General features: G+C 40.8%; 1 protein-coding gene across 5 annotated transcripts in view; it reads left to right on the top strand.

Moving 5' to 3' along the window:
* The first annotated feature begins 1,469 nt into the window (after positions 1–1,469).
* axin1 (axin 1) overlaps positions 1,470–25,685 on the top strand; it is a 132,685-nt gene continuing 108,469 nt past the window's right edge. For 3 of the 5 annotated variants that reach the window (XM_068056465.1, XM_068056466.1, XM_068056461.1), the window contains exons 1-2: positions 1,470–2,204; positions 8,418–9,399. In XM_068056465.1, coding sequence (XP_067912566.1) covers positions 8,522–9,399 — 878 coding nt within the window. In that variant the 5' untranslated portion in view covers positions 1,470–2,204; positions 8,418–8,521. Of the gene's footprint in view, positions 2,205–4,968; positions 5,109–5,312; positions 5,335–8,417; positions 9,400–25,685 lie in introns of those variants that run through there. The other 2 variants (XM_068056462.1, XM_068056464.1) reach the window with 2 other exon arrangements.

Here is a 25,685-nt window from a genome sequence, read left to right as displayed (position 1 = left end):
TTTTTTAAAGCCATACCTCCAAATCCATTCCATGTATTGATCTCAGTCTTAAATTTGCCTTTTGTTAGTTTGAACCTGCCTCCCCTTGTCCAACTCATAATTTAGTTTGAAGTTATGTTCTGGATTAACCTTTGCCATAATGTTTACATGCATCAATCACCAGTTCATGAGGTAAACATGCCGATCCATGGGAGTAGGCCAAGTGATTATAAAGTATTTAATCAAAATGCGAAAGCTGTAAATTAGTGAAGGAATCATGTGTATTTTCAAAGTTTCTTTAAACAATTGAGTTCTTAATTTAGATATTTTAACAAAGCTTGCAAACTTAATAACTTACAAACTTATTTTGGCTAAAGAAATATTAAAGTTATATGCTACGATAAATCACAGGCCAAGTGCTGGAAAATGGGATTAGAATAGTTAGGTGCTTGATAGCCAGCACAGACACGATGGGCTGAAGGGCCTGTTTCTGTGCTGTATAACTCTGACTCTATGCTGGAGCCAGCAGTCTAGTCATGTAATAATTCAGAGCTTATAGGGTTAAAACATGAGGAGAGTTGCATCAATTTAGCTTATATTCCCTTGGGTTTATAAGGTAGTATTATGATCTAATTAAGGTGTTGAAGATGATAAAAGGAATTTAGAGAGTAGATGCCGGGAAACTGTTTCCTCTGATGAGGGATTCCTGAACAAAGGGGGCACAATATTAAAACTAGAGCTCAGCAATTTAGGAGTGAAATCAGAATGCTCTTTCTCACACAGAGGGTAGTAGAAATCTGGAACGCTGTGGATGTTGTGCCAATTGAAACTTTAAGGACTGATATTGATAGATTTTTGCTTTGTCAAGCTATCAAGGGATATGGAACAAAGATGGATCGCACATACAAATCAGCCATGATCTAGCTGAATGGGGAAATCAGCCTGGAGGGGGTGAATGAGCTAATCCTTCCTCTGTCCGTCTGCTTGCGAATGTATAACGAAGAGAGACTTTATCCTGTTTCCGAACAATTAATATACAAATGGATGATGGGCCTGGTTCGCTCATTAGGCACAAATTCGCACTGTTTATTTCCTGGCCTTATATTGTGTATGTTTCATTACTTCCAATAAGTTAAACCTTAAATCTGTGTCATAAACATGTCAGAATGCCAGTAAAACAGCAAATAAGCTATGCTTTGCTCCATAGGAAAAACACAGCAACTACTTGCCCAACACACAAGACAACAGTTGCTACCGTAACTCGCTGAAGGCGCACGTTAACACAGCGATAAAGGCAGAGGTTCAAGCTGCGCCTGCGCTCCATCCGCAATGTTCCCTGGGAATTGCAGCTTCCCGCCCCCCCCCCCACCCGCGTAGTTAAAAAAAACAGCGCGGTAGAACTACATCTCCCAACATGCCATTCGGAAGCCGCTCGACCAATCAGCAATCTGGGAACCGCAGGGCGTCGATGAGGTAATGGGTCACCGAACGCTTTCAGTCATAGAATGCTTTGATGAGGTCTGATCTGCTGAACAGAGGATGAAAGGGGAGGGCAAAGATTTTTTTTGTTTAAACTTCTCTCCATTACTTCTCATTGATTTGATGATGCAAAATATTATTTTCTCCTGAGGCGTTGTGGAGAGAGCAAGAGGGGTTAAAGTCGGAGACTGAAGGGAGTTTGTGAGCTGCCGGGACCTGCTGCTGGCGGCGGCGGCTGCGCTTTGATGTCGGCTCGCGGTGCAGCGGCTCCGAGTTAATCGTTAGAGGCGGTTAATCGCGAGCGAGCGAGCAACGGCCGAGCAAAAAAAAAACGGACGTCGTGATTTCTCCACAGCGCAGAATATCTACAAAAAGAAAGCATTAAACTCGCCGCCGCTCCCGGGAGGGTGTTTTTTTTTGTAAAAAAAAATTGTTTAAAAAAAAATCTGCTTTCGTCTTTGTTTAAATTGATTATATTTATTTTAATGGTGTGTACATAAAGCAGAATTGAAGCAGATCAGCCCGACCTAGGTGGTGGTTGTGAGGGAGGGAGGTTTTTAAAAAAATATATATATTATCTTCTAAATCATGGAAGAGCCGGGGCGGAGGCGGCCGCCGCCGCCGTTTCTACCCGGCCGTAACCGCGGATGCTCTTCATGGAAGAAACTTTCTCACAGATTCGGCTGGGGAAAGGAGTTACCCGCCACGGTGCATGTTGTGTAGGACGGGGGAAGTTGTGCGTCCAGGTAAATGACCGGTCTGCGAGTCTCTCTCTATATATGTGTGTGTTTGTTTGGGGGGGGGGGTGCAAAACCAAGAAAAAAATACAAGAGTCCGCATCTAGCAGCTTTTGAGCCATTTCGCAGCCACTCTGCAGAAAAGTGTGGGGCTTTTTTTGGGGGGGGGGTCAAAGGAACTGCAAGTAAAGAGAAAACATTGTATCTACAAATCCAGACTTTCCCCTTCGACTTGCATAATGAAACTTTAAAAAAAACTTGCACGAATCTGCAGACCTGGTTTGAAATGCATTTTTTTTCTTTTTTTGCACAATCGCGATTGATTTCTTGATGGGTCCCATCGATTGTTTCTGTAATGTTAATACCTGTTTTCTCAATCTCTCTCTTCTTTCTTCCCCCCCCCCCCCCCCCCGTTGCGAATGCCACCCTGCACTGTTGTGTTCTTCCAGCCCTCCTTTATCACAGTGAAGGGGAAGCTGCAATTCCTCTATTAGAGGAAACATTTTCCAGTCATTTAATAGCTGGAAACTTTGCCCAACTTCACAGTTGTTGGTCCAAATAGTAGTGACATCTGTTCGCGTTCCTGAGCTGAATTAGAAAACATTAGCTGGACGCCGAAGTCGTATTTTAGCATTTGCTTATTGGCCTTAATGTTACTCTTGCCGACTCAACATAAAAGCATTGACCTGTACCCTTTCGCTATCCAACAGTTTTTTTTTGTCCTTGACAGGTGTTTTCCATCCTATTTCTTTTTGCACTGATCACATTCATTCTGTTGGCATACAGTATACAGTCACCTTTACCAGAGCTGCCTTTATAATGGTTAACTCCGGTTAAGCAAGTCGAATTTTAATCTGCACTTTGCAAGAGGTTTGAAAGTGCTCGACGTTCACTTTTCATCTGTTGGTACACAGGTGTGTTTGACTTGGGCCCAATGGGGGTTGACGATATTAATTGATCTTGGAAGGCATAATCAATAAGTTGTAAAATGCGCGAAATGGAAATTAGTCACAGGATAGTGGCTTAATGCAATCATCTAACTGACTTTGTGGGAACCTGAGTTCTTGGGGATTGGGCCTTTTGAGAAAAGTAGAGCTGCGGTTTGGGCTCCTAATGATGAAAGCATTGGTGAGAAGTTTGACCTTGGCTGACCTCTGAACTTCGAATATAGCTTATTCCTTTACCTAACACCGATCGATCTAGAAATAAAACTAAAAATAGACGGGTTAATGTGGTGTAGTTTATGTTCAAGTTTCAGTTTTTTTTTAAATCAAATTATTTCAAAGCCTGTATTTACAGGAGAAGTTGGGCTGGAGGGACTAAGGAGATGGAGAAAATCAAAATATCCAGAATTGGTTTGTCATATTCAGAGTTGGGTTTTACTGCATAATTATAACTGAGGGCACACGCATACAATTTAAGGGTATGAATAGGTGTCGGTATCGGATTAAATGAATTTTAAAACGTAGTGTTGCATCTGTGCTGCACTTTTTATTCATTTTTGTATGGTACTACTTCCCAATTGAATTGTTTCAAGGGATGGTGAATGGGTACTAGAATAAAACCTGCTCTGGTGATAACTAGATGTAACGTCTAAGGCACAACTCGTGGTGTCTGGAATAACTCATTTTCATTGTTAGTGTTATAATTTGGTGGTTAAACGAGATTGTAACCCATTTAGGCATATCTGACCGGATATAATTAAGCAGAGAGTGTTTTTTTTGGTATCTTGTGTGTATTCCACTCCAGGGTATGACTGACCTTGGTGGTTGTTGTAAACCTTTTATATAAATATTGTGACCTGTGCCAAAATAAAAAAATAATTGCAACAATGTGAACGTATACAGTTTCTTCGCATTTTTCTCAAATGTTCTACCCTCCATATATATTGCCCTAAAAGTGAAGTTGCACGTGTGAAATTGACCCTGATGCGTAAACACAATTTATACAACGCGATATTTAGTGTGGCCATGTGAAATGATCTTTACAGTAGCAATAGTTCATTAAAGTTTGCAGCAATGTAGACATGTTTTACATCGTCATGTTTTGACTTTGTCATGTATTTTGGCACATTCCTAATAAGATAAAACGTTTGCGCGAATGTGTTTGATTATAGTGAGAATGACATTGTTTGGAATCTATATAATAGAAAAAATACATATAGGGAACATCCTGCGACATTTTAATGCGCTTCGCACAAATCGCGATTAGCCAAAAAAAAAAGAATTTTGTGGATTTGCAAGCCATTTTATTGTGTAGAATTGGCGAAAGAGTTTAGGCCAAAGGATTTTCGCTTTCTCTGATGTGTGGATCTGGATGTTTGGTGAACTCCTTGTAGTGTAAATGCTAAGACAGGGGGCGCAATTTCTCTCTTTCAAGAGACCAGGGAATGTGTGTGCGAGAGATTGAAAATAACAAAGAAAGTGTTTAAGTATTTTCCTGTTAAAATTCTTATGGTGTTTGGGCTTTAAAGGTTTCAGATGCACGCGGAAGCAGAGCATAGATTTTTTACGGGTAGGTGGTGAAGCTGGGGGTGTGGGGGGGAAGGGGGTGCGGAAAGTGTTTCCTGAAATGTGAATGGGGGCGGGGTGGGGGGAGTGTTGAATCTTGCTGGGGTTTTATGCCAATCATTTCTGGATCAAGTTTAGATGAGATTTGTTTCTGGCGGAATCTTTAATAGTTTTGATTACTGTTGCGACATTTGATAGAAAGTTGTATAAGCTGCAGTGTTATAGAACAAGGGGTCTGGGCCGTTTTTATTGGAAACAAAACGAGAACTGCAAGTAGCTAAAAAGGGTCTCGTTTGCTGTTTCCCATCCCCCACTGTGCCGGGGAGGCCAAGAAATGAATGCGATGCGGGCTGCAGATGCATCAGTCAGATCAAGGGAACTGATGCACAAACAACTCGCAAGTGTAAGATACAGCGATTCACTGCCAACTCGATCTGCCATCTCTGCAACTAGCCTATTTAGATATATCTATTTAACCATAGTTTGAAGGTGGACGATTAAAGATTACTCCTCAGTAAAGGATTCAGTGGTAAACGCATCTGATAGTTTAATCACTTCAGCAGATTAAAAAGCGACTGTAGGTGGTAAAATAGCAAACGCGCAGACTGCTTTTAAATGCAGGTGGATGCGTGAGTATAATATCGTTTATTTTTATGTTCAGTAGATGTCATTGGAACGGATTCGAACAAAGGTGTCTAATTGGTTTAATTGCTCTTTGATTTAATTTAAAATATTTGCAGAGTATATTAGAATTCTTGGTACAATTGACAGCTGTTTAATTTCTTCAAGCTTTTATACTGCAAGACGAGATACGTTTTCAAGCAGGTTTTTTATTGAGGAACGAATATATTTCAGTAGATGGTTCCCCAGCGGAGTGCATCATTTAAAACTCGGCCACTCTAGCTCAACAAATACTGTTAAAATTTACAATCATAGAAATGGATTCTGCACAAAATGCAAATTAGGATTTCTTGATATGTTTAAATGTACAGGGTGATTTTAAACTTGTTGGAAATCTAAGCTAATTTCTGTTTGTATGATTGTAACTTGAGAGATTATCAGGGTTGACACCACTCTAAGAAGTCATGGATGTTCTGAGTATTGGATGTGTCATTTGATCAGAGTTTACTTTAAATTAACAAATGAACTTGTACGGACTGCTTATATGAGGTGCTTGTGGTGGGTATGTCAGTCGATCTTTGGTATTTAAATATCAACTTTCCTCGGGAAAACATTTGGGGATGCCATCTATGTTGCTCTTAACCAGTCACACAAGATGTATAGCCACAGTGGCTACTGATTCATCCTCCAGTTAGTTTTTTTAATGGGATGCCTTTTGCTTTCCTCACTATATCCCAGATAGTTTTAGCTTTCCAAGTGTTGAACGTGGAGCATATTCATTAATGTTATACATTCCATCATATGTGAGTGCTAATGTACTGTCTGAATCTGAATTTAAAAATGCCATATTAATTTAAATCTTCCTGCCCTTCACCCCCAAAGTAACAAGCAAATCTGACTTTAGGCAGAAGTCGAATTTTGGATAAGGAAATATTATACTTTTAACACAAGATGAGGCTGTAGTTTGGGTTAAGTTGAAATGGCACTGGCTGACAGAAGCTCACCCAGCAATGGAGGAAAGTTTTTAATTTACCAATCTTTGTGCTAGATTGCACCTTATTCCTAATCGTGCATCACATCATCAAATGTTGGAGTTGAAACACCATTCTTAAAATGTAATATGCTTTGTAAACAGAACATATTGTTCAGCTTACACAAAAAGCATTGTATACTTGCAAAAGCAACACAGTTGTATGTACTGGTTAAAAAGTCAGTCTGAATTGGTGTGAAGAGATGATAGCTGTTGGGCAGCTTGGATTTCCATTTTCCTTTTTTGATGTAATGCCGCAAGCAGTTTTCATTTATTGTCTTATAATATTGGGGATCTTTATTTTTTAATTTTCAATAGATGGTTGAAGAGCCTGAAAATATTCTGGGCAACAAAAGAAGCAATAGTAGAAATTTTACATAAGCTATTAAAAATCGGATTTTTTTTTTTAGTTACTGAAACTGCAGTTATCTGGAATTAGTCTTTTCATTTACTACTGTTTGATGCAAAGAGTAGTATGAAAGGATGCATTAAAAGTATGGTTATGTAAAAGGTTCAATGCTAGGTGAAAAATATATGGTGAATGTGAATCTTGGTCGGTGACAAGGTGCTTAGGAAGGTTAGAACATTCTGTTTTGAAGTTAACTATTCATTTTATGAATGGTTTTAGTATTGTGCATTGAGATTTTAGTTATGTGATTGAAAGACATTTTGGCATGCCATGGATTTCAGAAAATTGTTTCTAAATATACTTTTTCCAACAATTGACCATCATTAAAAATGAAAAAAAGAACAAACCACTTTTATATTGCACCTTTTGCAACCTCAAATGATTCCAAAGTGCTTCAGAGCCAATTAATTATTTTTGAAGTGCAAACACCGTTATAATGTAAGGAATCATATCAGCTAATTTGCACTGAGCAAGGTCCCACAAACTGCAGTGAAATAAATGATCAGTTAATCTGTTATGATCTTGGTTGAGAGATAAATGTTGCCAGGTCTCCAGGCAAACTCCCCAATCTTAGTGCTTTGGGATCTTTTGTAACCATGTGAGAGGGCAGATGGGGCTGTACTTTAGTGGCATCTTTGATAGTGCAACACCCCCACGGTATTCCATTGAAAGTCAGCCCAGATTCTGGAGCAGCTTGAACCTGAAATTTTCTGACTTGGGTGATAATGCTGCTGTTGCAAAGAAATTACCTCTGCATTTTGATTTTATTTGAGTGACAAGTTATTTTATCAATTTCTAAAAAATTTTGGTCCTACTGTTTTGTTAAGTAAGAAACTTTTGGACCAGTAAATGTAGAATGGGTTTACTGCTGGAAAAATATCTCTGAATTGAATACTGCTGCTGTTTCCCATCATTTTTTCTTCCTTTTCCCCTCTTCCACCCACAAAAAGAAAATTGACAACATATTGGAAACATTTGTCAACAAATGATAACCTGCCCAGATGAATTAACTGTACACTGTACGTGCTATATATGTGCTCTGATCTACCATGGGCATTAACAATAATCACAAGGTTATTGTTTTAACTCAATGTGCAGCTTATCGAGTGTAGTCTTACTAGCACCTTTTAGCATTTCAACACAAAAATAAAGTTCTAATAGAAGATGGGCTAAAACATCTAGTTGTCTCTTTGCTAATGTTAATAGTTCACTAGCTATGGTCAATATGATGATGGACTTGGTTTGAAACATTTGTGAAAGTCCAGTTTATAGAATTGATATGGATTGACCCTCCTTTCTCTCTTTATAGAGTGCAAAGTTTAGTGTTCCACATTTGTAAGTCATGTAAATATCCTTGTTTGTGATAAAATTATAGGTTATGAAAGTTAAAGTAATAGCCTGAAGTGGTGGTAAAAGTGACATAGTATAAACTAGACTTGAATCTTTTGTTTTCATTTTTGTTCATAAAGTTTTTGGATTTAGGAGAACTATTAGAAAAGGATGTTTGTCATGACCTAACAACTGCAATTTATAACCAATGTCATATCTGGTCTACCCTAACTAAGGCTGCATCTGCTACAAAGTAAAGCTCAGTTAGAATATTTGCTGTTAAAATATGGCAGGAATGATTAACTTTTTTTTTTAAATTACAGGAAGAATACAATACCAGCAACACTTGTTCTCTGCTTGAATACTTGACCATAGGAGGCATTGGGACTGTACTGGATTTGGCGCTGTGTGTGTGGTTGCTATAAAAATGAGTGCGAGAGGAAAGGCATATTTGATGGACCTAGGGGGAAGCTTTACTGAAGATGCACCAAGGCCACCAGTCCCAGGTGAGGAAGGTGAACTGGCGTCTACAGACAGTAGGCAATTAAACCACAGTTTCTACCCCATAAAAACCGAAGGGCTAAAAAGTGAGGCTTCCACAGCAACTCCACGGAGGCCAGATTTGGATTTAGGTTATGAACCAGAGGGTAGTGCTTCACCAACACCCCCATACCTGAGATGGGCAGAGTCCTTACACTCCTTACTGGATGATCAAGATGGAATAAATTTATTCAGGACTTTCTTAAAACAAGAAGACTGTGCAGACCTGTTGGATTTTTGGTTTGCGTGCAGTGGATTCAGAAAACTGGAACCTAATGATTCTAATGAAGAAAAGAGGCTTAAATTGGCAAAAGCCATATATAAGAAATACATTCTGGATAATAATGGTATTGTGTCCAGGCAGATCAAACCAGCCACTAAAAGCTTCATAAAGGATTGTGTTATGAAGCAACAGATAGACCCTGCCATGTTTGACCAGGCCCAAACGGAAATTCAGACAATGATGGAGGAGAACACCTACCCTGTATTCCTAAAGTCTGATATTTATTTGGAATATACAAGGACAGGTGGAGAAAGTCCAAAGTTGTACAGTGATCAGAGCTCAGGGTCTGGGACAGGAAAGGCATTATTAGGATATTTACCTACTTTGAATGAGGATGAGGAATGGAAATGTGACCAAGACACAGATGAACAAAAAGGGAGAGATTTGGCCACTGTAAACAGGCTTACACAGAAATTGCTTATGGAAACAGCGCCACAACGTGCTGGTCCAACCAGGAGATTTGATGAAGGTCGGGAGTACAGGTAAATGACTTAGTGGTATTAAGGGTCAGAATCTTGAAATGTTCATCACATAATAATCAATGTTGTCACCATGCTTATATAAAAGCAAAATACTGCAGATGCTGGAAATCAGAAATAAAAACAGAAAATGCTGTAAATACTCAGCAGGTCAGGCAGCATCTGTGGAGAGAGAAGCAGAGTTAACGTTTCAGGTCTGTGACCTTTCATCAGAACAGCACTGTGGGTGTACCAACCCCACATGGACTGCAGTGGTTCAAGAAGGCAGCTCATCACCACCTTCTCAAGGGCAATTAGGGATGGGCAATAAATGCTGTCCTAGCCAGTGACACCCACATCCCATGCTTATTTAGTGTGTTGGTAACAATACATTTTGTGTGCACGTCTCATTTCGGCTAAAAACATTCATGATGTTTTAATTCATCAACTTGGGCAGATCCTAATGTTGCTATTGCCCTGTGTTACACGTGTTCAAATAGTCTCTCCTGGTACAACCCAAGAGTCAAAGGACAAATCTAATGCTATTGTGAAATTCAGGTTAATGTAGTATGGAAACTAGACACTCTCTCACCATTATATTTTACTGAAATACAGTGATATTAGGCCTGCGGTGCAATTGGGTAAAATGAATTCAGATGCTCACTCCTATGTTTTGCTAGAACGCTAGTGACTACTTGTGCAGGACCATGTATATGATATATTTTGTGGCTAAAGGGTTTACACTATACAGCTGTTGTTTGGAAAAGGTTCTTCATGTTATTAAGTGAAGACTCCTGTTTTAATAGAGTTTTTGATGATGAAAAATACTCATTTATTTGCTAAAATGTTGCACAAAAAAATCTCTTTTTCCATTTGTTTTAATGACACCACACTTAGAACATAGAACAGTACAGGCCCTTCGGCCCACGATGTTGTGCCGAACCTTTAACCTACTCTAAGATCAAACTAACTACCTACCCTTCATTCTACTATCATCCATGTACCTATCCAAGAGTCGCTTAAATGCCCCTAATGTATCTGCTTCTACTACCACCGCTGGCAGCGCATTCCACGCACCCACCACTCTCTGTGTAAAGAACCTACCTCTGGCATCTCCCCGAAACCTTCCTCCAATCACCTTAAAATTATGCCCCCTGGTGATAGCCTTTTCCACCCTGGGAAAAAGTCTCTGACTATCCACTCTATTTATGCCTCTTATCATCTTGTACCCCTCTATCAAGTCACCTCTCATCCTTCTTCGCTCCAATGAGAAAAGCCCTAGCTCCCTCAATCTTTCTTCGTAGGACATGCCCTCCAGTCCAGGCAGCATCCTGGTAAATCTCCTCTGCACCCTCTCTAAAGCTTCCACATCCTTCCTATAATGAGGCCGCCAGAACTGAACACAATATTCCAAGTGTGGTCGAACCAGGGCCTTATAGAGCTGCAGCACAACCTCGCAGCTCTTAAACTCGATTCCCCTGTTAATGAAAGCCAACACACCATACGCCTTAACAACCCTATCAACTTGGGTGGCAACTTTGAGCGATCTATGGACATGGACCCCAAGATCCCTCTGTTCCTCCACACTACCAAGAATCCTGTCTTTAAGCCTGTATTCCGCATTCAAATTCGACCTTCCAAAATGAATCACTTCACACTTTTTTCCAGGTTGAACTCCATCTGCCACTTCTCAGCCCAGCTCTGCATCCTCTCACTGTCCCGTTGCAACCTACAACAGCCTTCCACACTATCCACAACTCCAGCAACCTTCGTGTCATCGGCAAACTTGCTAACCCAGCCTTCCACTTCCTCATCCAAGTCATTTATAAAAATCACAAAGAGCAGAGGTCCCAGAATAGATCCTTGTGGAACACCACTGGTCACCGAGCTCCATGCTGAATACTTTCCATCTACTACCACCCTCTGACTTCTATGGGCCAGCCAATTCTGTATCCAGACAGCCAACTTTCCCTGAATCCCATGCCTCCTTACTTTCTGAATGAGCCTACCATGGGGAACCTTATCAAACGCCTTGCTAAAATCCATATACACCACATCCACTGCTCTTCCTTCATCAATGTGTTTTGTCACATACTCAAAGAATTCAATAAGGCTTGTGAGGCATGACCTGCCCCTCTCAAAGCCATGCTGACTGTCTCTAATCAAACCATGCTTTTCCAAATAATCATAAATCCTGTCTCAGAATCCTCTCCAATAATTTGCCCACTACCGACGTAAGACTGACTGGTCTATAATTCCCAGGGTTATCCCTATTCCCTTTCTTGAACAAGGGAACAACATTTGCCACCCTCCAATCAGCCGGTACTACTCCAGTGGACAGTGAAGACGCAAAGATCATCGCCAAAGGCGCAGCAATCTCTTCCCTCGCTTCCCGTAATATCCTTGGGTATATCCCGTCTGGCCCCGGGGACTTATCTGTTCTCATATCATTCAAAGTTTCCAGCACATCCTCCCTCTTAACCTCAACCTGTTCGAGCATATCAGCCTGTTCCAACCTGTCCTCACAAACGACCAGGTCCCTCTCACTAGTGAATACTGAAGCAAAGTATTCAGTTAGGACCTCCCCTACCTCCTCCGACTCCAGGCACAAGTTCCCTCCACTATCCCTGATCGGCCCTACCCTCACTCTGGCCATCCTCTTGTTCCTCACATAATTGTAGAACGCCTTGGGATTTTCCTTAATCCTACCCGCCAAGACTTTTTCATGTCCCCTTCTAGCTCTCCTAAGTCCATTCTTCAGTTCCTTCCTGGCTACCTTGTAACCCTCTGGAGCCCTGTCTGATCCTTGCTTCCTCAACCTTAAGTAAGCTTCCTTCTTCCTCTTGACTAGCTGTTCCACATCTCTTGTCATCCAAGGTTCCTTCACCCTACCATCCCTTCCCTGCCTCATCGGGACAAACCTATCCAGCAGTCGCAGCAAGTGCTCCCTGAACAACCTCCACATTTCTGTCGTGCATTTCCCTGAGAACATCTGTTCCCAATTTATGCTCCCCAGTTCCTGCCCAATAGCATTGTAATTCCCCCTCCCCCAATTAAATATTTTCCCATCCCGTCTGCTCCTGTCCCTCTCCATGACTATAGTAAAGGTCAGGGAGTTGTGATCACTATCACTGAAATGCTCTCCCACCGAGAGATCTGCCACCTGGCCTGGTTCGTTGCCAAGCACCAAGTCCAACATAGCCTCCCCTCTAGTCGGCCTATCTACATATTGAGTCAGGAAACCTTCCTGGACACACCTGACAAAAACTGCTCCATCCAAACTATTTTCACTAAGGAGGTTCCAATCGATATTAGGGAAGTTGAAGTCACCCATGACCCTGTTACTTCTGCACCTTTCCAAAATCTGCCTCCCAATCTGTTCCTCCATGTCTCTGTTGCTATTGGGGGGTCTATAGAAAACTCCCAATAAAGTGACTGCTCCTTTCCTGTTTCTGACTTCCACCCATAATGACTCCTCGACGACCTCCCTTTCTGCAGCTGTGATACTATCCCTGATTAACAATGCCACTCCCCCACCTCTTTTACCTCCCTCCCTATTCCTTTTGAAACATCTAAACTCCGGAACATCCAACATCCATTCCTGCCCCTGTGATATCCACGTCTCCGTAATGGCCACAACATCGGAAGGATGTGCGGGTCCTTGAGAGGGTGCAGAGGAAATTATTCAGAATGGTTCTAGGGATGGGTGATTTTAGTTACCAGGTTAGGTTGGAAAAGCTGGGTTGATTCTCCTTAGTACAAAGGAGATTGAGTGGAGATTTAAAAAGTGTACAAGATTATGACCGGCTTAGATAAGTTAGACAAGGAAAAACTGCTCCCATTAACTAATGGTACAGGACTAGGGGGCAGAGACTGAAGGTTTTGGGCAAAGGATGCAGGTGTATATGAGGAAGAACTTTTTTATACAGTGGGTGGTAATGACCTGGAACTTGCTGCCCACAAGCTTGGTGGAAGTGGAGATAATTAATGACTTCAAAAAGAAATTGAATGGCCACTTGAAGGAAATAAACTTGCAGGGCGATGGGGATCAAGTGGGGAAGTGAGACTGACTAGATAGCTCAGTGGAGAGCCAGCATGGACTCGATGGGCCGAATGGCTGCCTTCTGTGTCGTAAATGACTGACTCTATGACCACGAAAGATGGATTGTTTTGTTGCTAGTCATTTCTTAACTGATAAGATTTGAAGCAAATGTATACAGTGCTGTTGCTGATAATGGTTTCAATATATATTCAAAATATATTTTGTGCATAACGCCTCTATTTGGTGTTTCACATGTGGCCAAGATGATCAGGTATGAAAGTTGGTCACTGCTTGCCTGCCATTAAACATTTTCAGCCTTCAGTTGAGGTAAACATCACAGGACTTATTTTTTTCAGTAACATGGTATTGTCTTAAAACGAAGGAAAACACTTCAAATGTAGTCAGATTGCACAGGATTACTTTAGTTGATGGAGGTTCTAGAACTTATCTGAAGTACAAGTTCATTGAGATATGTAGAACCACAGAAGGAGGCCATTCAGCCGTCTTGCCCATGCTGGCCAAATAAACTAGTCCCGCAATCTAATCCCACTTTCCAGCACCTGGTCCATAGCCTTGCAGGTTACAGCACTTCAGGAGCATGTCCAGGTATCTTTTAAAAGAACTGAGGGTTTCTGCTTCCATCACCATTCCTGGCAGTGAATTCCAGGCACCCACTACCATCTGGGTGAAAAAGGTTTTCCTCATGTCCCCTCTAATCCTTCTACCAATCACCTTAAATCTGTGCCCCCTAGTAATTGACCTCTCCACTAGGGGGAATGGGTCCTTCCTGTCTACTCTACCTAGGCCCCTCATAATTTTGTACACCTCTATTAAGTCACCCCTCAGCCTCCTCTGTTCTAAAGAAAACAACCCTAGCCTATCCAGTCTTTCCTCATAGCTGTAGCTTTCAAGCCCTGGCAACATTCTTGTAAATCTCCTCTGTACTCTCTCCAGAGCAGTTATGTCCTTTCTGTAATGTGATGACCAGAACTGTACGCAATACTCCAACTGTGGCTTAACCAGCATTTTGTACAGTTCCGGCATTACATCCCTGCTTTTGAATTCTATACCTCGGCCAATAAAGGAAGGTTTTCCATATGCCTTCTTCACTCTATCTGTCCTGCCATCTTCAGGGATCTGTGGACATGCACTCCAAGGTGTCTCACTTCTTCTATGCCTCTCAATATCCGTCTGTTTGCTGTGTATTCCCTCTGTTTATTTGCCCTCCCTAAATGCATTGCCTAACGCTTATCTGGATTGAATTCCATTTGCCACTTTTCCGCCCACTCAACCAAACCATTGATATCTTCCTGGAGTCTACGGCTATCCTCTTCACTATCAACTGCACAGCCAATTTTTGTGTCATCTGCAAATTTCCCAATCATGCCTCCCACATTTAAGTCCAAATCATTAATATATACCACAAACAGCAAGGGACTCAACACTGAGCCCTGTGGAACGCCACTGGAAACAGCTTTCCATTAACAAAAACATCCGTCGCCCATTACCCTTTGTTTCCTGTCCCTGAGCCAATTCTGGATCCAACCTGCCACATTCCCCTGTATCCCATGGGTTTTCATTTTACTGACCAGTCTGCCATGTGGGACCTTGTCAAATGCCTTACTAAAATCTATGTAAACCACATCCACTGCACTTCCCTCATCAATCGGGGCGGCGCAGTGGTTAGCACCGCAGCCTCACAGCTCCAGCGACCCGGGTTCAATTCTGGGTACTACCTGTGTGGAGTTTGCAAGTTCTCCCTGTGTCTGCGTTGGTTTCCTCCGGGTGCTCCGGTTTCCTCCCACAGCCAAAAGACTTGCAGGTTGATAGGTGAATTGGCCACTATAAATTGCCACTAGTATAGGTAGGTGGTAGGGGAATATAGGGACAGGTGAGGATCTGGTAGGAACATGGGATTCGTGTAGGATTAGTATAAATGGGTGGTTAATGGTTGGCACAGACTCGGTGGGCCGAAGGGCCTGTTTCAGTGCTGTATCTCTAAATCTAAAAAATCAATCCTTGTTATTTCCTCAAAAAACTCAAGTTAGTATGACAAGACCTTCCCTTAACAAATCCATGCTGACTATCCCTGATTAATCCGTGCCTTTCTAAGTGACAGTTTATCCTGTCTCTCAGAATTGATTCTAATAATTTACCCACCACCTAGATGAGACTGACGGGCCTATAATTATTTGGCTTATCCCTTGCACCCTTTTTAAACAATGGTACAACGTTCGCAGATCTCCAATGAAACATAAAACATATATACAAGCATATGAATTAGGAGCAGGAGTAGGCCACTTGGCCTTCGAGCCTGCTCTGCCATTCAGTAAGTTCATGGCTGAACTGATTACTCAACATTTCCACCTACCCCCGATAACCTTCCCCACCCCCTTGCTATCAAGAATCTATCGACCTCTGCCTTAAAAATATTCAATATTCAAAGACTCTGCTTCTGCCTTTTGAAGAAGAGAATTCCAAAGACTCACGACCCTCTGAGAGAAGAAATTTCTCCCCATCTCTTAAATGGCCGACCCCTTTATTTTTAAACAGTGAACCCTAGTTCTAGATTCTTCCACAAGGGGAAACATCCTTTCCACATCCATCCTGACAAATCCCCTCAGGATCTTATATGTTTCAATCAAGTCGCCTCTTACTCTTCTAAATTCCATTGGATACAAGCTTACCCTGTCCAATCTTTCCTCGTAAGATAATCATCTGGTACCTCTCCTGTATCTAGTGAGGATTTGAAGATGATCCTCAGTGCATCTATTTCCTCCCTGGCTTCCTTTAACAACTTGGGATGCAATCCATCTGGCCCTGGTGATTTATCCACTTTCAAGGATGTCAGACCCTGTGGTACTTGCTCTCTCATTATGCTTATTGTATCTAATATTTCACACAACACCTCTATTTTTCACATTTCAGAATTACTGTTTTGTAAGTAGATGTGAAACTGATCCAACAAATGGATAACAATCTAGTTATCCTCAAATCTGCTAAAATGTCATTAAGATATACACCATCTGAATGAAAGGGCAACCAGGATCTGATCCACTTAAGATTAACTTGAAGAAATAAGGTATTTTTGTTGACACAAAACTGGGGTATTTTCTAATACCTTTAAGTGCATTCTGAAACAAATTATCCTGTACATGCTAGACAGATGAATATCTCTAAGAAACTGGAATTTTCTGTTGTTGCTGATCATCCTTTCAACTACTGGCAACACTTTAAAACATAGTTTGCCATTTATTCTGTTAGGTTACTGGGATTTAGTCTTGTTTTTTGACACTGTGGTTGCTTGCATAGAAAATTGAAAAGGAAATTTGCCAGTTAGATTATGGTGCTAAAAAGACTACCCATCTTTTGGGAGCGGGAAAGTATATGTGTTTCTGTAGCAACATCTCTCCCAATTAGAACTGTTTTAAATTTAAAATAAAAGCTCTTTCATCTACCCTCCTACTGGGTATCGGATGCCTGAATAAAATGTAATTTTCCTTCTTATCGTGAGCCATTGACAAAAGTAATTGGGGAAGATAGCAGAATACATATGAAGTCACATTCTTTCATCAACACTATGTTAGAGAGATGCTGCTAGAGTTGGATTTTTTTTTTTTTTCTAAACAATGAATAATGAATTAAATAGAGAATGATCACTCAGAATAATAAGCTATCAAAAGCACTGAAGAGCATAGGTATTGGCACAAACAAATTAACCTTCAGAAAGAACAGCAGCTAAAGCTGTGCTATCCTTAAGACATATTTATGAATAAAGCAAAATATCAAATCAACTCCATTAGCTTGTGTACATACTTTGAAAACAGCACTATTTGTCTCACATATGGTAACAACTGTTAACCAACCACATGTTATCTAGATTGTCATTTCCAAAGGAGTGACAAAACTAGGCCAAAAAAAGAGTATGGAGCTGAGGCACTAAATTGGAATTTTATGCCAACTACTGAATGTGTGGTCCTAGCTAGGCTGATGGTTAGTGCTAGTGGGCAATAAACTACCTACATCAAACACACCACAATCTCTACAATTGAGAAAATATACTACACCATTTACTGCTAAAGGCTTTAAAAATGCTGCGAAAGCACAACTAGTGCATAAAATGACATCACTGCCTGGTATATTTGTCTCAAGGTATCTTAATCATGCTCAAATGCATCTTGCTTTATGCTAGTTACTTGTAAATTGTGTCCACATAGACCTTCACTAGTCCCCATTTAAGACCTTTTAATGTAGTTCTTCACATGAACATATCCACCATTTGAACTCATTGCATTAAATGGTCTCAGTTTTGGCTTGCAGAGTTAATCTGGTGTGTTTTTGTACACCAACGGGAAGAAAAACTAACACTTTTTCATGGAGAAACTGCAGAGGGCTGACTGAGACTGATATGATAGTATCCTGTAACAGTTAAGATCATTTGCTTCAAGTGCAATTTCTTTTCTTAAAGAAAATTTGAGTGCATAATTCCTGTATTTATTGTAGGATATTTTCTATTTCACTGCTTGAGAAATAGATGCTGCGTTTATATTCCATGGTACCAACAAAGCCTGTTCGCAACTTCAGCAGCTGTAATATAATTAAGGAGTAGTGGCAGAATGATAACACTATGGATATTTTTCTCACGCTGGCCGAAATTCAGTGCATCTGGTGACCCCAGAGGCATTGGAAGCTGTGGCCTGTTACTTTTCTGGTGGGTTAAGCTGCCTGTCTGTAATTATTTGCATTGCTGGCTGGTATAGACTTTCACCTGACCCTAGGGGGAAGGTTTTGGGGCTAGATAATTAAACTTTGGTCATATTTTTTCAATAATTGTATTCAAGTTTACATTATCTTGTATACGTGCAGGTGTTTCTCTGTTGCCACCAATGGTCTAAAATCTGTCCTGCAGGGTTTATGGGGCAGATTCCAGAGTATACCCATTGCAACACATCAAAAAAACTCCTTTAGTAGAAGTTACAGTATGCTTGTATGGAATAATGTATGCATAGGGTATTTAGACTTTGTTTCATAAAGATTCGGGACAAGCTAAATGATTTAAATGTAATTTTATAAGAGTGAGCAATGAACAACTGTTCTATCTGGGAACATTTTGAAATTGACTTTTATTTGATTCCACTCCTGACCTGTAATGTGTCTAAAACAATAACATTGCATTGGCTCAGCTCTTTTAAACTCTTTTTAAGCAAATGAGTGTCATGAGTATGATGTTTTGCATCGGTTCATTACAATTGGTAAATGTTGTAGCTGCTTCATGACTCAGTGCATCAAGGAAGCAAAGACAGCCAGTGCACATCTTGATTTGGTATTTACTAATGGTCCTGATTGGTCAATCAGAAATACCAAAGTTCAGGAGTCATGCATAGAAATTAAAAGGGTTAATTTTATTGGAATGAAGGAATAAATTTTTAAAAATGAGGAAAAATTATCTCCACAAATTCCGCAGAATTGAGAAATGGATTGCAGTGATGAAGAATAAAGAAATGTGCAGAAACAACTTAAATGGATGATCAGAGAAGGCAAGAAAGAGCTAGAAAAAAGTATAGCTACAGAGTCAAAACTTAATGGTAAAAACTATTTCAATACTAGAAGTAGCACAATCAGATAAGCAAGCCAGTAGCATGGCTTACCTGATTTGGACTCTGTATGTGACAGACTTCGCCAGGCCATGCCCTATGCACACTGAGGTTAGAAGGTCACCAGACAGGAAATGGTAACACAACTACTGGAATGGGGGGCATGGGTCGGTGGGGTGCGGGACCTGAGGCACTGGGGCCTGGTCCTCTGCAGCCAGGTTCCCTTGGGACTCTGCCCACTGTCAATGTTGTGCCTTGTCATAAACGCTAACTATGAACTGATCTCTGCTCCTCCTGAAACAGCTCTCCAAACTCATCCATTAAACAGCTCCCTTTGATCTGATGCCTTGGTGACCTTTAGGTGGCCATATTTGGAAAAGCCTCATTGCTAAGCCCTACTTTGCTAGTGGCAATGTGCATCCTTCCCCAATCAGAGGTAATCAAAGTAAAATTGTTGTTTTGATATAAATGAGATTAAAATCAGCAAATTCAGGAGTAGATGACATTTATCCCGGAGTGGTGAAAGTGATTGGGAAGGGGCATTGTGAGACACTGAACACAGGTAGGTATCAGTAGATTAGAAGTGGGCTAATGTGGCCTTTTCTGAAAAGTAAACAGATGCTGACAACTACAGACCCATTAGTCTTTAATTCTGTATAAAAGAATGGACCTAGTTATCAGAAGCAAATTTGAGGATAATCTGTACAATAGTGCACTAGGAATCAGGATTCAGCATGGATTCAGAAAAGTTAGATTTTGCCAGACAAATGTTCTTTACTTTTAAGCAAGTGGGATGTGGAAGACCATACAACATAAAGTACTTGCCTTTTGAAAAGGCATTTAACAAGCATTCCACGCAAAAAAAGCAATTGGTTTGAACATAAAATGTGAGATTCCAGGGTAAGTCTTGGAAATGAATGAGGAAGTGACTGATGGGCAGAATGCAATACATATGTCAGAGTCGGGGGGGGGGGGGGCAGTGTGTTGTGGTAAGTACTGAGTTGGTTGTCCTAGGGCTCAGTGTTGGGATCACTACTGTTTATCATATACATCAAAGACTTGGATTCAGAAATTCAATGCAAAGTAGTCAACTTTGCAGATTGTGCCAAACTAGGAGAGGTAGTGGAGGCGAAGGAGGTCTTTAGAAACTACAGAATGGAAAAAAATGTGTGGGCAGAAAATAGCAGATGAAATTTAATGCAGACCTGTAAAGTATTATGCATGGGAAGGGCAAATGGGTAATGCAAATAAATGATGTTGGAGTAGCTAGGAGAAATTGAAAAACACTTTGGTGTTTACTCAAATCAGCTAATGCACAGCAGTGATCCATAAAGCCAGTAGAATGTTAAACTACATAGCTGAAACAGTGGAATATGTCAGGCGAAGTAGTAATCAAACTACAATGTTCTGGTCAGTGCTCTGAGTACTGTGTCCAGTTCTCGTTACTAAGAAAGAAGTGAACATGTGCAAAACAAAAGTAGCATGAGGCTGGTCCCTAGTGTAAAATGTCTGAATTGTGAAGCGAGATTGGAGAAATATGGGCTTTTCAAACAGGAATGGAGGTGTTGAGGGGATTTATATAGTGATATATATGATAAAGGTGTGGAAGTGGTAAATCTGAATTGTACTTCAAATTAAATTGCTAGAACACAATAAGGGGACATGAGTTCAAACTGGTAAAAGGTAAATGTGGAAGATTTCCATGTAGAGTGATCATTATGTGGAATGGACTTCCAGATGGAATATTGGAAATGGAAAATCTGAAATTGTCGAAGAAACAATTGCGTGCCGCAGTGAGGGGGATGTATGGTCAACTCACATTTAGACATTTTAGCATTTAGAATATTAACTCACGAGTTAACACCTTGTAAATCAGTACCAAGGAATGAAAGTATTGGTGCCATCATCAGCTTTACTTTGTGCTGATTCCAATACTTTTTAGGAAAAATGGATTGTTAACCTTAAACAAATCTGATCTTTTTCAGCTTGTAATGAGAACAAAAGTGACCCTTCTGCCTGTCTAGAACTAAGAAAATACGATCAACCAGAGTATCTAGTCAGTGTGACAAGCATCTCGGACTTGCTTTGCTTATTTTAGCAGGTTTCTGTCGAATGTAGTTGACTCTGAAGATCAGGCTGCTTTATTGAAAAGGGAGTTTAGATGATTGAGGTTTTATGCCTGTATCTGGCATTTCATTTGGGTCTACGACCGTCGCCAATCATTGGAGTACTGTGAAAATTTATTGCAGCTACTTTAAATTTCTGTTTTAATTAGCTAATAATGCTTGTGTTTTAAGTTGGTATTATTGCAATTGCACATTGTACTACATACGTTAACATTCCTTCATAGAGAAATATAGCCTGCTGCTTCTATTATCTGTTAAAGGATAAAGGTATAAATGTCACAGCCACAAATGCCATTCACTATTCAGGATACTGACCCAAAGCAATATTTCTCCAAACTTAAAAGTGTATAGTGATTTATTTTTTTAAAAATCCACTGATACAAGGCTAGAGAGAAATTTGGGGCTGGTTCAGAATTTAATAATTATTCTGGCACAAGAACTGTAGGACGAGGGCAATAAATTTTTACTTGGTATATTAAAACTGCTTGACAAGTGCTGCCTATATAGCCAATTGGAAAATGTGTTTAATAATCCGTTCAAAACTGATGGATGATATTGTACCGTAGTTCATGATCTCAATTAAATGTTCAGTTTAATGTTGAAAACAATGTTACTAAAATGTCAAATTGTTCACTGTTTCCAAGATTCAAGTTGATGAGCACAAAAATTCAATTAGGCAGATATTGGCAGTATCCAAAAGTATAATAAAAGCAAAATACTGCGGATGCTGGAAATCTGAAACAAAAACAAGAAATGCTGGAATCACTCAGCAGGTCTGGCAGCATCTGTGGAAAGAGAAGCAGAGTTAACGTTTCGGGTCAGTGACCCTTCTCGTTCCGAAGAAGGGTCACTGACCCGAAACGTTAACTCTGCTTCTCTTTCCAAAAGTATAACTTCTGTTTAACATGGAGCACCTACTTTTAGGTGATTGGTAGGTTCCATCCTGATTTTATTCCCTTTATTGGATAGCATGTTTCAGCCTAGTTTAGATAATGGCCCTCTCCCTTCTGACTTCGATGTCTACGAGTTTAAGCCCAAATCAAAACTTAGTAGTGCACCAGTTATGGACTAGATTGTGCACTTGAGATCACTCGGTTGTCAGATTTGCTGCTGTTAAGGTGAGATGTTAAACCAGATCTTTCTGTCCAGTGGTCCCGATGAGTTTTATAAAGATCTGATGTCACAATTCGAAGAGGAGGAGTGAGAAGGTCTCCCTGGCTCCGGGATGAGATTCCTTTTTCAGCCAACATCATGGGCGGGGAAAAAACTGGATATTAATGTTTGTTTTTGGGACCTTGCTGAGAGTAAAATGGTTACTATGATTGCCCATATTACACTCAAAGGTAACTAATTGTATGAAAAGCACTTTGGGATATTTACAAGGGATATAAGGTGCTATGCAAATATAACTTTTTTAATTCACTGCTATATTATTGATATTGTTTTGTATCCTAGTCAATAGATAACAATCTATAATCTATGTATTGAATTTGGTTTACGGGGTCCTGTATCTTTTAAAACCCATTTACGTACCTGTTATTCCTGTTGGTGGCACTGATGGGCATCTTCATTGTTAATAGTGTCATTTTGTGTGATTTCATAGTGAAGCGTCACTGGGGGCTGAATTTTACTCCGCCCCAGCAGGTCGGATGGTGGCATAGGGGCGGCGTAAAATTGAGTGGGAGGCTCCGGAAGGCCTTCCCGCCCCACTGCCACCTCCGGCCAACTTTACGGAGGTCGGGCGGGGAGAGAAACAGCCTGCCTGCCAGAGGCCAATCAAGGCCCTTAAATGGCCACTTAACAGCCACTTAAGGCCCCTCGCCCATCCCCACGGGAATTTTACCCATGGCAAGCGAGCATGCTGGGGATCTGAAAGGCTGCCCAACGATAGTTGCTGCCTTTCCGTGTGCCGGGGTAGTGCCATGGCAGTCGGGCGCAGGGTGCGTAATTGAGGGCTGCGCCCGCCTTGCAACACACCCCCGCAACCCAAGACTCTTTTTTTTTTTTTCCCCCCCCCCCCCCCCGATCCCAAACGACCACCCTAGCCTCACCAGGGCTTAACTGATCCCCTTGGTGAGCTATGCCCAACTTACCCTCACTCTTGGCTCCATGTTGTCGGCTGGGCTACAGTCCCAGCTGTGGCCACCATTCCTGGTGGCGCTGCTGGGACTAAGAGCTGTGGGCCCGCTGATTGGTGGGCAGCTCTGAGGCGGGACTTCCTCACTCAAGCGAGTGGAAGTCCCACCTCAGGACAACTAAAGCCCGGGAACCTGTAAAATGTGGGATGGATCCCCGGGCTAGGCGGAAGCGGGTTTGTCACTGACTTTTGCGTCGGCAAATTCCTTTCTGCCTAAGGTAAAATGAAGCCCTGGGTTTCTAGAAAGGACTCAATGCTTTGATTTTTTTTTTATCCAACAATTTTTTTCTTGAAAAATTTCTAATGTCCAAAATAAGGGTTTAAACAAAATAAGTTTTAAACATTGGATAAATGTGATCATTTGAAATATGTAATAAATTGTCTTTTAATGCCTTCATTAAAGGTTTTACCTGAATACTTCGGCCTCTCCCAAATGTCTGTGCTTGGCTTGGTATTTTTGCCCAGAGCTGTTACTCTTGTGAACTGAATTTGGATTGTGTGGGTTGATTGTGTTCAGTAAGCTCCACTGATGGGATATTTTTCTTCAGCTTCTGGTACACTCTACTCATAGTTTTATCCGATTAATATTTTAAAATTCTTGAGCTTTACTCTGTATCATGTCTATTTCTCATTTTCATGATTTAGTAATGCTTTTATAACAGCTAGTAATGGCTACTGGTAACCCCAGTTTTACCTTATTTTACTAATCAATACTAACCAATGCAAATCAGTTCTCCCACCACTGATGGTATGATTGTTTGTCTGGCTATATGTGCTATTTTGTTATTTTCAACATTTGCCTCAATCACTAGATGCTCGCTATCACATTTCCAATTAAAAAAAAAAAATTCTTAGAGCATTCACCACCACCCATTTCTCAACAATGCACCCTCTCACTTGTGCTCGTTCATCTTTCTTGCAGCTTTCATTATGGCTAAGCCTGTTCCTCTTCGGGCCAAACCTGCATTCTCATCCCACCATTTCCTCCCCAACATGAGACGCATTTTGCTGTACCTTCTGTTTTCAGCTGTATTGGTCATTTATTCCCCCCCCCCCCCCCCCCCTTGTTACAGTCTTGCTGCTGAAAGTGCACCCCAGCATGTTCTTGATGCTGCACTGACCTCCCTATAACTTGACCATTTAATTTTGTTTTTCTGCTGCCTCCGTGACAATTGCTGCTGCTTCTGCCTTCGCACGCTCCTTTTTGCTCTTGATGAGCCTTGTTTCTCTCTAATGGGATTTTATAAGAGAACCATCAGGACTCACCAGATGGAGAGTTCATTCCACAATCCCCTTTCATTAGCATTGTCCAACCTGCATTGCATAGAAAGCACAAGCAGTCACCACCTACCATTGCAGCAACGCTGCACAATTAACAAAATGGAGTCTGTTTTTCTCTTGCAACCTAGAGATGCTTTGCAGTGCCAGAAGAATCGAAGGATATATAAGCCCCTGGAGCTATGATTTTGAACTGATGGGTGGCTACACTTGGCCAAGTAGCAATGCCAACCAGAGGACAAGACTTGTGGCAAGCAAGGAAAAGCATACTGGAGCCATGGTTTCAAAAAACACTGTCTAGGAAAAATTGGAATCTGGATCAATAGACTACTAGTGGATATTTAGGAGACCTATAGCAATGGAAGTAAAAGAAAACTTCATACCATGCATTCAAATGCTGACATTTTAAACCACATTTTTTCAATAGGTTCCATGGAGTATTGAGAAAGCTGTATTTAAAAAGATATGGACATCCCAAAAAGTTGATCACAAAAATAAATTCTGGGGTGAGCAACACCACAGAAGATTTAACAATGATTTAAAAGTCACTCTGCAAAGTAGCCTGTAGCAACTACCTCCTGATAGATACCTTTGAATGCATTGACCTTTCTCCTGATAAAGTTGTTATATTTGACCATAATGTAGATTTTCTGACAACATTTCTGTAGCCACAAAGCCTCAGGTTAAATTCTTCCAACATTCTAATTACACGTGTTCAGATCAGAAGACCATGAACGGTAGCTTTCAGTTGTATTATTTACACTGAGTTTAATTTGTATTGTTGAGGCTAATGTGTACCTTACCGGCTTGTCTCTAATTGGATGGAATTATGATGGTCTTGGGGCTTCAAAATCTTGCTGTTTGCGACTGTGAAGAGGTGTTAAACAGAATGCTTCAGGAATTGCAGTTGTATGTTTAGAGTGGTAGCATGGTTCTTGTGTGTTTGTGATGTTTGTGTTTCATGTGGTTTAGCAACACATTAACCCTGCAAGAAGGTTCAAGGAAGTTCCAGTCTTCCTGGGCCTGCCACTTTTTAAAATAGTTTTGAGCTCACATTGTGACATTGAAATAAATCTTGAGGTTACATGAATAAATCTATTAAATGTTAATTGTAGCTTTATTGTAAAGTATAT

This window comes from Heterodontus francisci, chromosome 24, assembly GCF_036365525.1.
Source record: "Heterodontus francisci isolate sHetFra1 chromosome 24, sHetFra1.hap1, whole genome shotgun sequence".
NCBI lineage: Eukaryota > Metazoa > Chordata > Chondrichthyes > Heterodontiformes > Heterodontidae > Heterodontus > Heterodontus francisci.
This window is presented reverse-complemented; position numbering and strand designations above follow the sequence as displayed.